At 45.2% G+C, this 13,143-nt stretch overlaps 1 protein-coding gene across 1 annotated transcript in view; it reads left to right on the forward strand.

Annotated features, from left to right (window-relative positions):
- SGPP2 (sphingosine-1-phosphate phosphatase 2) overlaps positions 1–13,143 on the forward strand; it is a 110,994-nt gene that overhangs the window by 36,660 nt on the left and 61,191 nt on the right. Inside the window, exon 2 of the mRNA XM_044241690.1 lies at positions 8,072–8,230. Within this exon, the coding sequence (XP_044097625.1) occupies positions 8,072–8,230 (159 nt within the window). The remainder of the gene's footprint in view (positions 1–8,071; positions 8,231–13,143) is intronic.

The following is a 13,143-nucleotide window of genomic DNA, read 5'->3' on the forward strand; positions in this document are numbered from 1 at the left end:
CGTGTGTGTCAGGCACAGGGTTCTGGAAGCGATGATGAGACTGCGGTTCTTTCAAGTTGTAGGACCCGTTTCTAGCTTCAGGCGGGGCATTGTTGCCCTGGTGGGTCACTGTCACAATTTCAAGAATTTCACAATCTGGGGAGCCCGGGGCGCTCAGTGGGTGAAGTGTCTTCCTTCAGTTCAGGTCATGATCTCAGGGTCCTGGGATCGAGCCCTGCGTGGTGCTCCCTGCTCAGTGGAGAGCCTGCTTCTTCCTCTCCCTCTGCCGCTCCCCCTGCTTGTGCGCGCTCTCTCTCAGATAAACAAATATAATCTTGAAAAAAGAAAGAGAGAGAGAGAGTTTCATAATCTGTGATACTTATCGGTCCGCTCCTTCTGCTGGTGCCCAAGATGACAGCCAACTTTTGAGGAAAAGAAAAAGAAGACATCAAATCCCCAGAGGATGGGCTGAAAGGTGACGGATCGGCAGGAGGGAAAAAAACAAAGTTCAAACCCCACTAGAACCTGCTGTCAAATACCGCATTGGGTCCAGTCCCTTCCAGCCACTCTCTTATTCTGGGACACAGACTGAAGTGTCCCAGCAGATGCCAGCAAGCAGATGAAAGGGGTTGGTGGGCAGTTCTCCTTCAAGCTCTTTTATTCAAGGAAGCTTCCCTTCCATTTTATTGACTCTCAGTGTCACCATCCTGCAATTTTAATCACTGAGCCCTGAGCAGACATCGGTGAGCTCACCCAACTTGTAATTCTATCTGGACTTCAAGATGAAAGGAGAAACCCTAGCTCATTCTTGTTCCTTCTGTTTCCCCTTCAAGGGACACTGCCAATCTTTCTTAGGCTTGCTAAGTAATCACCATTTAATTGTCTCTGTGGGTTGGACAGTCTTGATTCCCTGAACTTAAAAAATATAATAATAAGAGTAATTAAAAGTGATGGGAGCGTACTGGTAAACAGACGTGAATCTAGGACACCACCGTCTACCTGACTGTGGAAACAATGGGAACCCCCCCCCCATTTAAGTTCAGGGCGGCTAATGAATGGTATTTTCCCACGACGTTTAAGAAATCAAAACACCAAAGAGTTAAAGCAGGGCTTCTTCTCACTGTTTCTGAGCCAAAATTTGTTTTAGTCTTGTCAGAGCAGATCAGATCATGCTCTTATATGAAACTGTCTCAGCAATTTACCACTCCTGCTAGCCTAAAACCCCAAGGCTTGGCCTGACCCTGCTCCTGCTTTGCACCTCTCTCTCTGTCTCTCTCCCCACCTCTCTTTCCCGCCATGTTCCGACGCACAGACCTGGTTGCTTGTTTCAGGGTCTTAGTAAGCGGTCCCTCTGACCCTCAGACCCCGAAGGAACTGGCTCACCTCCCCGTCCAGGGCTCAGCTCGAAGGGGTCCCCCTTGGAGAGCAACCCCTAAAACACACATACCACTTTGTATCACACTATTCGCTTTAATTTCCTCACATTGCTGACTGACATAATCTTGCTTATTGTCAACTTTCCATCACCAAAGAGCAAGCAATGAATGACTCATCTACAGAGTCATGGCCTCTGTGGAGAAAAGATTTGCCATTTTCAGTTTTCTTTTGAAATGTTGGGCCTTGCTTGGTTTGTACATGGTGTGTTAACATGCTAGGTAGCTGTGTCTCATGATAGCTTGAGAGAGTTTATTTTATAAATATTCCTCCAGGGTGTAAGGACAGGTCCACCCAAGCCTAGTCTTGCAGAGCTAGATGGCAGGACACAAAACTTGCAAATCATAGATTCTATTGAAAGAGGCATTGAGTTCCTTGAATTCACCCTTCCCAATCTCTGGGCTCTAGATCAGAAATTCTGGCTGAATATATACAGGGTATGACAGCAAGACTGGGTGGAATTTTAGTCCTGAATCTATTGCCTTTTGAGGCATTGCCCTAACCATGGAAGGTATTTTTCTGAGGTGCCCCCAGTCTCCATAAATGGCTAAAAATCTGGACACCAGAGGCTGATGCCCCTCTTCTCCCACAATTCCAAGCACATGAAGAAATAGCCAATCTTGAAAAATAATCCTGGGCAAGCGGGTGCTTGGAAATGAATGAGGATGAGTGTGCAGGCTGAATGCACGGGAATGCGGATATAAGGAGAAATGACAAAGAATTTCCAAAGTTGGGTTAAAAAAAATTCAGAATTTCCAAAGACCATCGGCTTTAATAGGATATGGGATACTTTCCTCTTAGATTTTAATCTTTCCTTTAAAAAAAAAAAAAAAAGCAAATTGCTACCTCCTTTGTAACGGAGAACCCAAGGACGGATTCTCAGGCCTGTAGAGGTCAGAGAACCTAGTTTTCAAGCCAGGATCCTGCAAGATTCTGACAGCGCGGCAAAAGCTCTTTTTAGGGAAATAAGGTTTGTTTTTGGGATGCCCTGAGAGGTGAGGCGTGTTTTCAAAACTTCATGACTCCCTCACTAATTTTGGATTTGTCGTCCAGGAATTTATACAAACCCTTCTCCAATGAAGGCAAGGAGCCCAAATGCCTGCGGGCTTTCTTGCTTCTTTCTTTTTCTTTCTTTCTTTCATTCTTAATAATCAGTTGGTTAATCTGTTATTCTATTGGCTGCTGTTTCAGGGGGAGCATCTCTTTTAAGATTTTTTATTTATTTCACAGAGAGAGAGAGAGATCACAAGTAGGCAGAGAGGCAGGCAGAGAGAGAGAGGGGGAAGCAGGCTCCCCACTGAGCAGAGAGCCCGATGTGGGGCTCCATCCCAGGATCCTGGGATCATGATCTGAGCCGAAGGCAGGGGCTTTAACCCACTGAGCCACCCAGGCGTCCCATGGGGAGCATCTCTTACACGTGCCAATCTGAGAGCTTGACTTTTGTCTTTAAAAACTCCTCAGTGGGCTGGCCTTTCTACTCAAAGTTCGCAGCTGCACGACATGGCAGCCCCCGGCTCACGTGGGAGCTCGAGAACGCGCGGCCCCGATCCCGGTGATGCGCATGCCCGTTAGAACGGCGAAGTGTTTTCTGGGAAATCTCTCCTGCTACCGTCCCGTCTTGGCGCGCCGCTCAGTCACTTCTTTGTGCCGAGGGCTTGGCGGGCGTTATCAGCAACACTGATTTAATCCTGCCAGTGTCCCCAAGGGGTAAGTGCTCTTATTATTCCCATTTACAGAAGGGGAAACTGAGGCTCTGGGAGATCATGGCATTGGTGTGAGACTAGGCAGTCGTGCATGTCGGTCCTTTGCTCCAGAGTCCGTGGTCCTGACCCCCGGGGCCTGGTGACCTACCCTCTGCCCGGCTCCTGTGTTCAGTGCTGCTTTCTCGTCAGGGTGTAAAACTTCCCTAAAGCAAAGCCTGGGTGAAAGGAATGCTGCTGTTCAATGTGTTTTTATAAAAGAGCTTCGGGCCTTTAACTTCTTTTTAAGTAAGACCAGGCCGTACCCCATTTAGATGTGACCCCCCTCGGCCCTAGAAGATGAGCTTCCTGCTACTTTCCATTTGAAGTGTCCTGCTTGGGGCGCCTGGGGGGCTCAGTCATTAAGCCTCTGCCTTGGGTTCAGGTCATGATCCCTGAGTCCTGGGATTGAGCCCCGTGAGCCTGTTTCTTCCTCTGCTGCCCCCTCTGCTTGTGTTCTCTCTCTCTCTCTGTCACATAAATAATAAAAAATAAAATAAAGTGCCCTGCTTAGAGCCGCAGACGGTATGCCCCTAGACATGAATCCCTTCGGGCTCTGCTGAAGTAGAGGACTCTCTCAAACTTGACCTTTCAAAAACACCATTACAGCTCTGATCTGAAAAAAAAAAAAAAAAAAAAAAGTAAAATGACCTCACAACGACATTGATCCTGAGTTTATGAAATCCTTTAAATAAAGACCTCAAGGTCGGCAGACCCATAGCCTGTGTCCTTCTGGCCCCGGGTTCATTACAGAAAGGTATGAGAGGTCTGACAGAGATGAAGGTCAATGGTTTTCAAGCTGATCTCCGACCTGTGTTCAAGGAGACACTCCAGAGAAAGACTTGGGGGTACAAGGTGGCCTGGCCTGAAATTAGGGGTCCCTTATACTTCCCCTCACTTTCAATCAGTTAGTCCAGTCTTTCAGTCTTATTTTATAGAATAGGCTCTGGGATGACATTTTATTCAAGGGGCCTTTCCCCACCTGTAATTGTTTTTTGTATATTAAAAAGCAACGGAGCTAACCAGACTCCATCCTCTGCCGCTGAGGCTGCTGAGGTGCAGAAGGGCGAATTCACCTCCCCAGGGTCACGTATTGTTTTGGCTAAAAGCAATTCCTTGTATTCCTCTGAAAGCTCAAAGGCTGGGCCAGCTGCCAGGCCCACTCCACGGTCAGTCGCTCCTCTCCTGTCTGGGTCAGCCCTCACTGCATCCAGCGGTGCTGACCTGGCTGGATTTCCTTTTTGTGTAGGACTCCTCAGAGTGTATTTGGAAAACCAAACACCGTTCAAGGTGTTCAGGGGTGGAGGGCGGGTGGGGCGCGGGGAGAGCCAAGTCCAGAAATCCTGTACCTGTGTGCCCTTTCCCTAAGAGCCTGCAGTCACCCCGTGTGGTTCCCCTTCCTTCTGATTTATTTATGCCTTGAAAGCAGCCTTGCTGAGAACACGCAGCAGCAAAACACAGCAGCTGTTCTCCACCCAAAGGCCGTTCCCAACAGCCCCATCTTGGGAGCCTACGTTAGAGAAAATTATGCCCTGAAAGGAAAAATTGTTTTCACCTATGGAAACACTTTTTGTTTTCTAAGTTCCCGAAAACTAAAGCAATAAACAAAACATGCAAATAGGAATGTCCAGGACGTTTGCCACTAGTAATAATGGGTATGTGGTCCTTTCTGCCTTATCCTCCCTGTTGACTAGAAACATCTTCATTTGACTTTGTGACAGATGAGCAGCTTACTGAGAAATAGTGGATTTCTACGCGTAGGTCTCCACCCACCTAAATATCCAATGCCTTTATGATCTTTTGTGTAAAAACTAGCTGCTAATTCCTGCCTCTTGGGTTCGTGGTCCAGAGACGCTGCCCACAGCCTGGCGTGTCAGCCCTGGCGTGTGGCTGGTTCTCCAGAAATCGAGGAGAGTCCTGGGACCTGGTTTCCCTTCTCCCAGCTTCAACTCTGCTCCTCTCTGCCATTGGTTTTATCTACCATTCCCTGTTTCCGCTCCCTCTAATTGTTCCCACTGAGACCAACACAGGCACTGGCATTCTTGTTATGTCCAAAGATATACTGAAGTCCTACACTGAGATTTCCTACAAGGGAAATGTAGATTCTGGTTCGGAAAAGACAAGAACTCTTTTATTTAGGTTCATCTAATTCCCAAGAATTTGGAGACCGATATTGGCTCTCCTGCTACTACTTAATTACATATTCAGAGATGTTATCTAAAAACTCCTTCGGGTGTCCTATATATGCGCTGATATTTTTAGTTTCACTTTTGCTTCTTCTGTTCCTAAGAAGATTTAAAGAATATCTAACTCTCCTTTAAAGAAGAGAATTCCTCAGAGATTGTAAACAGCAAGTCCAAAGATGTTAATTAGTAGTATGTCACACGAAAGTGATTTGCTGTCTTCCCTGACAGTCTTCCAGTTATTTACCAGGATTAAGGTACTGAACTTGGTGTCAGGTAGAGCTCTCTGGGGTAGGGAAATGGTCGTTGCTGAGTGTTGATAATGTCCTATAACCTTTAGGTATCATGAAATGACACAAGGGAGGAGTTTGACCCTTTTCAGAGTCTGGGAAATTCCTCCCTGTAAAGCTTCAAGGCAGGACAGATTCCTGGGTATACTGGTAGTTGGTGGATTAAAATAACGAATCTTTATGTTTCGTTGTATGTTCAATATGGGGTTTTTACAGGTTTTGTCTCAAGGACAGGCCTGTAGGATGTACTCTTAAAAACCAGAAGCCGCTGGATTAAGTCCTCCTATCAGAAAGGGGAAGGAGCTTGTCATTTATTTGTCACAATTTTATTTTATTGGTTCTTGTTCTGCAAATCCAGCCCTAATATCTTGGCAGAGAGATGAAACTCTGTATGCTTCCTTATTTCATTCATTGTGGGCATTATTGTCTTCCCTATTTAGGATGGATCTGTCGCCATCCTAACTTGAATTTACTTAGAAGTAAATTTTGTCCCTGAAGAGACATGCAGTGTTTAGCTAAAAGCGTGTGCTTGCCCCTGACCAGTGACTTTCTTCTGGGTTGTGCCATGCACTTCTTGGCTTGAGGCCAAAGCCTTGAACTTCTCATGACTGGAGCTAAGAGCAGTGTCAACTTCCCCCTGAGTCACAGGACTCAGGGGGTGGGAGGGAGGTGGAGATGTTGGAATAAAATTGGGAACCTTTTAGAAGACAGGAATGCATACTTGGCAGGCAGCCAACAGTGTCAAGTACAGTTAATATTCATGCAATTTCCAAGGTCATTTTTTTTTGTTCCTTAAATATAAAAGTAATCTTGGCTTTTTTTCAAAGCCTCAAATACCATATTGGTCCTTTAAAACTTCATTCCCCCAAACAGTACTCTCTGGTACCCGCCCCCCCCAACACACACAAGAGCGCCTGGAAGCCAGGCACTGTGCCTGGCTCATCTGAATATCCTTGGCACGCACAGGTTCTCAGTTGCAGTAGGCACAGAATGAGTGTTTGCAGAATAAATGCATATGCAACTTACTCTCTGAATTCCCCCAGGATTCGAGCCCCTCGGACTTGGTGTAAAACAAAGCAGAGCCAAAATGCAGACCTACAAAAGTCCCTTTACACCATTCCCTGCCATAGGTCTGCATCTTCTCCCTATTTTCATCCTTGACATTTTGCTTTGATTTAATTTTTATAAAGTTTATGACTACCATAAAAAGCAGCATGAAAACTCTATTTTTTAGATTGATTTAACAGGGTGACCATGTTTTTGTTTGTTAACTCATTACTAATCTACCATAATTTAAGGACATTTGTCACAGTTTAAAATAGATTGCATATTCCTGTTTTAACCCCCTTAAGTCTTTTTTTTCCCCCCTGCCTGCTGCCAGGATAAGAGGGAGGAAAGGAATGGTTGAAAATAGGTTTGCATTTTAGCAGACCCTGTTCTTGATGTGTTTCTTATACCATCCCTCCACTGGGTTGACTGTACTAATCCCATTTAAAAGGTAAACCCAAGGGGCGCCCCAGTGGCTCAGTCAGTTAAGCATCTGCCATCGGCTCAAGTCCTGGGATCAAGCCCCAAGTCTGGTTCCCTGCTCACTGGGGAGTCTGTTTCTCCCTCTCCCTCCACTGGGTCTCTCTCTCAAATTAAAAAAAAAAAAAGGTAAACTAGAAATATTCACTGGTGAGTGATGTTTCCAAAGTCCCCGTGTTCGTTATCCGTGACTGCTGCAGTTCTCTGTCAGGCCACCACTCGCTCAGTGGCTCAAAGCAACACAAATGTATCTTTTTCAGCTATGGAGGTCCAAGGTCCAAAATGGTTCATATTCAGACAAAACCAAGGCATCACCGAGGCTTCATAGCTTTCGGAGCCTCAAGGGGAGAATCTTCCCTTTCTTTTTTCCAGCTTTCAGGGGTGCCCTGCCTCCCTTGCCCGTTGGCCCTCTCCCCATTTTCAGATCACCCTCTCCTTGACCTTCCTGCCTCCCTCTCCCATTTTGCGAGAATCCTTGTGGTCACACTGAGCCCAAAGAGAATGTTATCTCTCTATCTCAACAACGTTAATTACACCTGCCAAGTCCTTTTGGCCACATAAGGCAGCAAGTTCACAGATCCCTTAGGATGGGGAAATATTTGGCTATGTTATTCTACCTGCTATAATCCTAAACCCAGAAAGTGTCTTCACAGCATTTGCCTTCTGTATATACAAAGGAGACAAGATTGAGGCTTGGCGTGCCTTTTGCTGATAGCCTGTCATGATGCTACTTAATTTTATGAAGAACTAACCTCTTCTGTATCAGGGTTGAGAACACGGATAGCAATGCTACTGTAATTACATCATGGAAGCACCCTGGCAATTCAGAGCCCATGAGTTTTACACAGAAGTTTTTTAAAAACTTGCCCTACAGTGTCATGTTGGAGGAACTCAGAGTCTTCTAACTTTTGTCTTTTAGGCTTATGTACAGAAGTACATTGTGAAGAATTATTTCTACTATTACCTATTCCGATTTTCTGCTGCTCTGGGTCAAGAAGTCTTCTACATCACATTTCTTCCATTCACTCACTGGAACATTGATCCTTATTTATCCAGAAGACTGATCATCATATGGGTTGTAAGTATGCTTATTACCTACTAACCACGACGCCGCCTACAACAACCACCTGCTTTGGAATTCAAGTACTTTGCATATGTGTTGTTGTTGTTCTTCTTTTTTTTTTTTTTTTAAATCACTTAGAGTTAAATTTTTATATGGTTTACTTTGGAAATATTTAAAAGCTATGAACATAACTTGTTTTGTTTGCAAAAACCAGACAAACCTGTGATGCGTGTACACTGGCGCACACCTCTGTTTGTGGGAACAAACCCAGAAGAGCAAAGATGTGAGGTGCAGAGAAGAAAGGATGTTTCTGAGAACCCATGTAGGGGCATAAAAATGCATCCCCTCAAGAGGCCAATTTTAGTACAATCTGACCCAAAACCGAAACTAGAAGCTGTTGACTGATCATTCCAAGTGGTCTTAGAAGCTTAGAAGTAGGGGCCTGGCATGTGGGAGGACGCTACCCATCGCTGCTTGAATGTGGTAATGCTTAGCAACTCATCTGTGAAGGCGAAGGAGTTTTAATGGTCAGCCAGTTCAGAGGTCAGATGGCTTCTCTGGGCAGGGGCACATCAGAGCGAGGCTGCCAGCATGGCTGTTTCCATAACTCAAGATTCTGTGCTGAAAACGGGGGTTCAGGAACACTTGGCTGTGTGAAGGGATCTGGGCTCTTGCACAGCTCTGCTCTGAAAAGCTGTGTGATCTTAAAGAAATGACTCCACCACTCTGGGCTTTATTTTTCTCATTTGTAGACCAAGTTCTAGGGGCCTCAGACAGAAACCATAACGTCACATGTCCTTTAGGACAGGGGAAGGGAAATCAAGGGGTGAAGTCCTGGGTGGGGAGGGTGGTGGGGATGGTTAGGGGTCGTAGAGGGAGTGGGGGGTGTCAGTGAGAGTCACGGTGTGGCCACTAGGGGCACTGGGGAGCAGCCACCTCTCAGTTCCACCTGTGACGGCCCTGAAGCAACTGGGCTGGAGCTGTTAGATTTGTTTTTCGTGGGAAGCCTCCCATTTTTTAAATGTAGGCATACATCTTTAAAACATTATGCGTCAGCTGAACAAAGAATCCTTGAAGTCCACATGTACGAGGACTGGTTTGAAGCCTCTAGCCTAGAGCTTTAACCACTAAGGTCTCCAGGGCTTATAGTTATGATTATTTGGCCCCAAATTCTTCCCGACTTTTTTTTTTCTCCTTTTCTCTCTAAACCGACAAGCCACTGGTTCCTTTCCCCATCCCTGTCTCCCAAGCAGTCCTCTTCTGAAATCTAGCTCCTGTAAGCGCGAGTATGACCTGAGACTCTGCAAAAGCATAGGCTTCTTGCAAAAGGCGAAAGGTGGTGTCATCAGTCGTGCGTGTCTCTTTCTGCTGTCCCTCCGAGACCTGCAGAGCAGGGCCGTCCCGGCTCCACTGGGAAGGCAAGGAGCGCGCATGGGGGCAGGGAGCATTTCTGAAATGCAGCAAAGGCACTGGGTGCTTGAGTTTCCTCCCATTCATTTACTTTCTATATGTGTGTGCATATGACTATATATCAGTTTTCCAACTTCTATGGTGGTTGAGGGAGGCAGATGATGTTAAATCCTTTTATAATTGTTCACGTATGCCATCGGCTCGAGGCCTGCTGTCTCCCCCACCGAGAGTGGTCCGTTTTTCCTGAGCAGCTGAGAGAAACTTTACACCGGATGGTAGTCAGGGGACTCTCTGATTGTCGTTTGGTTGTCACAAGTCTTCCTTTCAAAGTGCCCGAAGGATTTCCTGTGTGAGGTGGAATTACCAGTCTTTTGTCAGAGAGTGAGTAGATCAGATCTTTTCCTGAGAAAGGAAAAGAGCAACCTTTGAGTAGTAGATTGTCTTGTGCTTTGGTGACCTGTTCCTTGCTTTTAAAAAAATGGCTTGTGCGCTCAGGTCCACAGGCCACCAGGCTCGAGGTTCCACGTCCTGTGTGGTCAGTCGGATCCTCGAAGCAGTGAATTCCTAGTAGGTCTTTGTGCAGACAGTGGAGGCCATTTGAGGAGATAAACGAGAACAGTGAGGGACAGGGACAAGCAAAGGTGGAGGGGGAGAGGTAGGAGGGGGGAGACAAGAGGGGCGAGGGGGAGAGAGAGAGAGCAGCCCAGAGACTTAGATGGAAAGGTACGTTGGAAGGTGGGGAGGAGGGAGCTCTGTGCCTGTTGCAGAGATAATAAAAGATGCTTGGTTTGGCTCTGGGAGGAAGGCAGGAAGGGAAGGGGAGTCCCTGGTGGGTTTGGTGGGAGTGGGGGAGGTTGGGAGGGACGGCAGGATGGAGCACAGTGAGGCCCTCCCCGGGGAAGGAGCTTCCTCTGAGGCAGCCTCTCTGGCAGAAGAGACATGGGTCTTTAGGGAGTGAGGTTGCAGCCACGCCAATGACACGGGGCAGAGTGCGAAGCCTCCTAGCATTAAACATCTTCTCTCATTTAAGAGGCTTGAAAAGGCAACTGTGTTCAGGAGCACTAAACCTCTTGTGAGATTTTCTGTCCGTTCCACGGTTTTCCTTGGATGGAATCCCAACAGGTCTTATTGCATTAAAAAGTTACTTGTTATCACGGGGGTGACTCATACCATCTGAGGTAGCTTAGCAGAATTTATGGTTCTAGTAAGCACTTCCTCGTCGCAATCCTGACTATCCCCCCACCCCCACCCCCCCACACAGTACATCTTCTATTGCTTTTACTGGCATCTGTGTTGTTTATCTTATTTGATTTCATAACAATGGATGAGTATCATTTTCATCATTTTATAGATCAGGAGAGTAATGCTTCAAATAATACTGAGCCATAGCCTACATTGAGTGCATCAGCGTCGTTCTACAACTTATGCCTTCCGTGAGACGACGCCTTCGTATTTTTACTTCCTTTAACCCTGCCTGTGATCCTGAGAGGTGGTGCTTGCCAGCCCATTTTACAGATCAGAAACTGGTATCTAGAAAGACTGAATAACTCACCCGTGATCACATTGGCTTGAGTGGACTTGATCCTGGCATCCAGGGCCTCGTGGGCTGGAGGCAGCTGCTGCTGTCAGTTCCTAGAACAGAGCTAAATGACATGAAGAGCTTCTCCTCTTTTTTTTTTTAATATTTTTTTTAAGAGGTGTTAAAACCAAGGCTTTAAGCATTAAAATCACTTGCCCAAAGTTACCCTTTTTTTTTTTAAGATTTATTTTTAAGTTATCTCCACATAGAACCTGGGGCTCAAACTTACAACCCCAAGATCAAGAGTTGTTTGTTCTACCAGCTAAGCTAACCAGGTGCCCCCCAAAGTTACCTTCTATTGCATATTTGCTATGATTGTGTTTCAGGTTTGCCCATCTGACATTTATGAACTCTGTATTTTATCTAAGTGTCTTTTATGTAACTTTCTTGACAAGTCAAAGTATTTCATCCCAGAAAATTTAGACAAGCGAGCCTTTTTAGTTAGCTAAAAGACATCTGTCAAGTCATCATTTCCCTCTTCTGTCACTTACCAGGGTATTTAACCTGGCATTGGATTCCACCATTGGATTTCACGGAGCAGAGATGACTGTGAATGGTTATTGACCTAGATTCTCATGAAAAGACGTGGTAGACCGTGCTTTAGGAAGAGTCACTATCCAGAGTGACTGTCCCAACTCTTGTCTTCCACTTTGGTGTGGTGACACCCCTACCAAAAAATAAAGGCTTTAAAACAGTATTGCTGTTCTCAAAAAGATGAGAGACCATTTCATTGAATCTGCATGGTGGTTGGCTTTGTAACGTGAGGCAAAATCTCACTTTCTGCTAAGTCAAGTTATTCTCCATTTAGTAAAATAGCAGTGCAGATATCAATACCACAGTTCATCCTTGGGAAGCGCCTTTTTGTCTGCTCTTATGTTACTTATTTCTATGCTGCTCTTTTAAGATATCTCTTGGCATTCAAAATGAGATGCAAGTAAAATGGGAAAAGCAAAATTAGGGGAAATATGGATAAATTAGGAGATAAAGGCCTAGTCTGAAATGAAATGTAGCTTACTGATTCAAAGTTGAGCCGCAAATTTGTCTTTGACTTTGTCCTAACCAAACCAAAATGAGATTCAGTTACATCCACTAGGAAACATTTGGTTTATTCCTAAGGGAGCAAAACTTCTGACACACAGAGTTTATAGAATCGTTGAGCTCTGTTGCTAAATTATTTTCCTAGAAATAGTTTGGTATCAAGCACCCCCATCGTGTGTGAGTACCCCTTTTGACATTTCCTCATAAACTTTGTGCATTCTTTTTTTTTTTTTTAAGATTTTATTAATTTATTTGTCAGAGAGAGAGGGAGAGAGCGAACACAGGCATACAGAATGGCAGGCAGAGGCAGAGGGAGAAGCAGGCTCCCTGGAGCCCGATGTGGGACTCGATCCCAGGACGCTAGGATCATGACCTGAGCCGAAGGCAGCTGCTTAACCAACTGAGCCACCCAGGTGTCCCGTGCATTCTTATTTTTAAATCACTGCTAATTTCACCAATGGAAAAAAAATGTTATCTCAGTTAATTTTCATTTCATATAGTTTTAGTGAAGATGAAAGCATTTTTCAGATTTTTATTAACCATTTGTATGAACTCCACTGTGAATTGTTATTCTGCCTTTTGAGTCTGTGTGTGTGTGTGTTTTTTAAAGAGAGGCTTTAGATTTTAAATGGATTTTTCATCAGTTATAAAAATGATACTGAGCTATTGATTTTTTTCCATGGATCAGAGACCATGTATCTTTACAAATAAGATTTTTAGAAGTTTGCGACTTTGAGAAATGGTATTTAAATTTATGGTGTCATTAGTAGTGACTTAAAGTCCTTTAAAACTGAACAACACCGGTTCCTTTGGTTAAGTGTCTGACTTGATTTTGGCTCAGGTCATGATCTCAGGGTCCTGGGATTGAGGCCCATGTCTGGGCTCCATGCTTAGCAGTGAG

The sequence above is a fragment of the Neovison vison genome, chromosome 3 (genome assembly GCF_020171115.1).
Source record: "Neovison vison isolate M4711 chromosome 3, ASM_NN_V1, whole genome shotgun sequence".
Lineage (NCBI taxonomy): Eukaryota > Metazoa > Chordata > Mammalia > Carnivora > Mustelidae > Neogale > Neogale vison.